The 1,979-nt window shown below is 41.4% G+C and overlaps 1 protein-coding gene across 1 annotated transcript in view; it reads right to left on the bottom strand.

Moving 5' to 3' along the window:
- Nucleotides 1–544: 544 nt before the first annotated feature.
- The window catches only part of CSUI_004258 (dna chr wayne state university expressed family), a gene marked incomplete at its 3' end in the record, with an annotated part of 4,548 nt that continues 3,113 nt past the window's right edge, over nucleotides 545–1,979 (bottom strand). The window contains exons 3-4 of the mRNA XM_068064451.1: nucleotides 1,656–1,781; nucleotides 545–798 (exon numbers count right to left, since the gene is read on the bottom strand). Of these exons, the coding sequence (XP_067923574.1) occupies nucleotides 545–798; nucleotides 1,656–1,781 (380 nt within the window). The remainder of the gene's footprint in view (nucleotides 799–1,655; nucleotides 1,782–1,979) is intronic.

The following is a 1,979-nucleotide window of genomic DNA, read 5'->3' as shown; positions in this document are numbered from 1 at the left end:
AGGAGAGAAAGAAAAAATGAATGGGGGCATGAGAAAGAAGAAAATGAAAGTACAAAAGAGTGCTATTGATGCTGTCTCACTTATGAAAAGAAAAGAAGAAAATGAAAAAGGAGAAGAAGAACAGCGAAAACAGAAAAGAAGGAGAAAAAGGACGCGAAACAACCTCATCCCTCTTTCTATCTCTCAAGACCCAGAAGTATCTTGCAGAAAAGAGATCAAAAATTTCTCTCTTCTTCTTCTTTCGTCTTCTATTCTTTCTCTCTCTCATCTTTCGTACAAGCACCATGGCTACTACTACTACTACGAAAGAGGAAGGAGAGCGAGAGAGCGAGCGATGTGTGACTCCTACAGCTACTCCTAGTACTGCTGCTCCTCCTACTATAAACTACACCTACACCTATAATCCCTACTACAACAAGTAGTAGTAGTACTACTCGTGCTTGTAATAGTCATAGTCATAGTAGTAGTAGTAGTGATAGTAGTAGTAGTGGTAGTAGTAGTCCTCCTGGAACTCTTGCAGCCACCACTATAAGTACTAGTAGTACTAGTGCTGCCAGTAGTTGCCTTCGGAAGGTGTAGAAGAAAGAAGAGAAGAGAAAGAAGACGACCAGTCAGCACGAGAGAAAAAAGTCCTCTTCTTTCCTTCTTTTTCTCCTTTATTCGTTTCTTTCTTCTCTGCATTCTTTCGTTTCTTACCTGGCCCTTTGCAAGGAATGATACCTTGAGAACCTACGCCAACGGGAATGTGATCGTAGAGTGCTTGGGCTAGCTCCTCTCTCTTATCCGTCACATCTCTCTCTACAAAGAAAGAAAGACGAGAAGTTGAAGGGAAAGAAAGAAAGAAAGGCGAGATGAGTTGAGGTGAATGAATGCCTTTATGAACTTTCCGTTAAGAGGGCGACCAAGTAGAAAGAAACAACTGTGAAGAAACATGAAAATACGAAAGCTCCAAGAAGACCATCCAGAGAGAGAGAGAGACTAAAGAAATACATGGGCGTCTATCAAAAACGAAAGCATCACTACAGAGATATATACATACATGTGTAGAAGCGCATATCATATATATATATATATATATACATGTATATAGGTGTATATATAGACATACGTATTGCGCTCCATGTGAAAGTAAAAATGGAGATATAGAAACAGATGCGTATAGATACGTGGAGAAAGATCAAGAGAGATGCTTAGAGGGACTAAGATCGAAAATAATGATCAAACCTCGGGGGACAGGTAGAAGATAGACGAATCCAAGAAAAAGAACAAGACATCCAAATAAAGAGACAGATAGCGGAAGACAAACTTCTAGAGAGAGACCAAAAGCTAGGAAAGACATCTGAGCCAAACACAGAAAGAACATGCGGAAAACTCCCTATACGACGGCATTCTCTCTGCATGTCCCTGCACACATTCATTCATGTAGACCGAGAGAGAAGGAGAGAGAAACGTATGCATCTACGCACATATATGTATATACATAGATATGTATACATGTACAGTGTGTATGAGAGCCCGATGTCTTTGCATATGAGAGGTGCGGAAAGACAGAGAGAGAGGCATGACTGATACAAAGAATACGGAGAAAGTAACAAGAGGAGAGACAGAGAGGGACGGATGAGAGATGAAAGAGAAGAGGAGAGAAGAGAACTTACCATGAAGATTCGTTCTTAATAGACGTACACCGCAGTTGATATCGAACCCTACACCTCCAGGAGATACAACGGCCTCAGGGTTGTCCATAGCAAAAGCAGCGACATTGCCTATTGCAAATCCATAGCCTAGGCCCAACACACACACATACAACGCACGGTATACATATATACATACAGCCGCCTGTAGACACACATGTACGCGTGTATATACATGTACATACACATACATACATACATAGGAAGGGAAATGCGAAGAAGGGGAGAGAAGAGAGGAAAGATCAGGACCACCAGGACCATAAGGCAGTGTGGAAGAAGAAGAAGAAG

The sequence above is a fragment of the Cystoisospora suis genome (assembly GCF_002600585.1).
Source record: "Cystoisospora suis strain Wien I chromosome Unknown contig_1956, whole genome shotgun sequence".
Classification (NCBI taxonomy): Eukaryota; Apicomplexa; class Conoidasida; order Eucoccidiorida; family Sarcocystidae; genus Cystoisospora; species Cystoisospora suis.
This window is presented reverse-complemented; position numbering and strand designations above follow the sequence as displayed.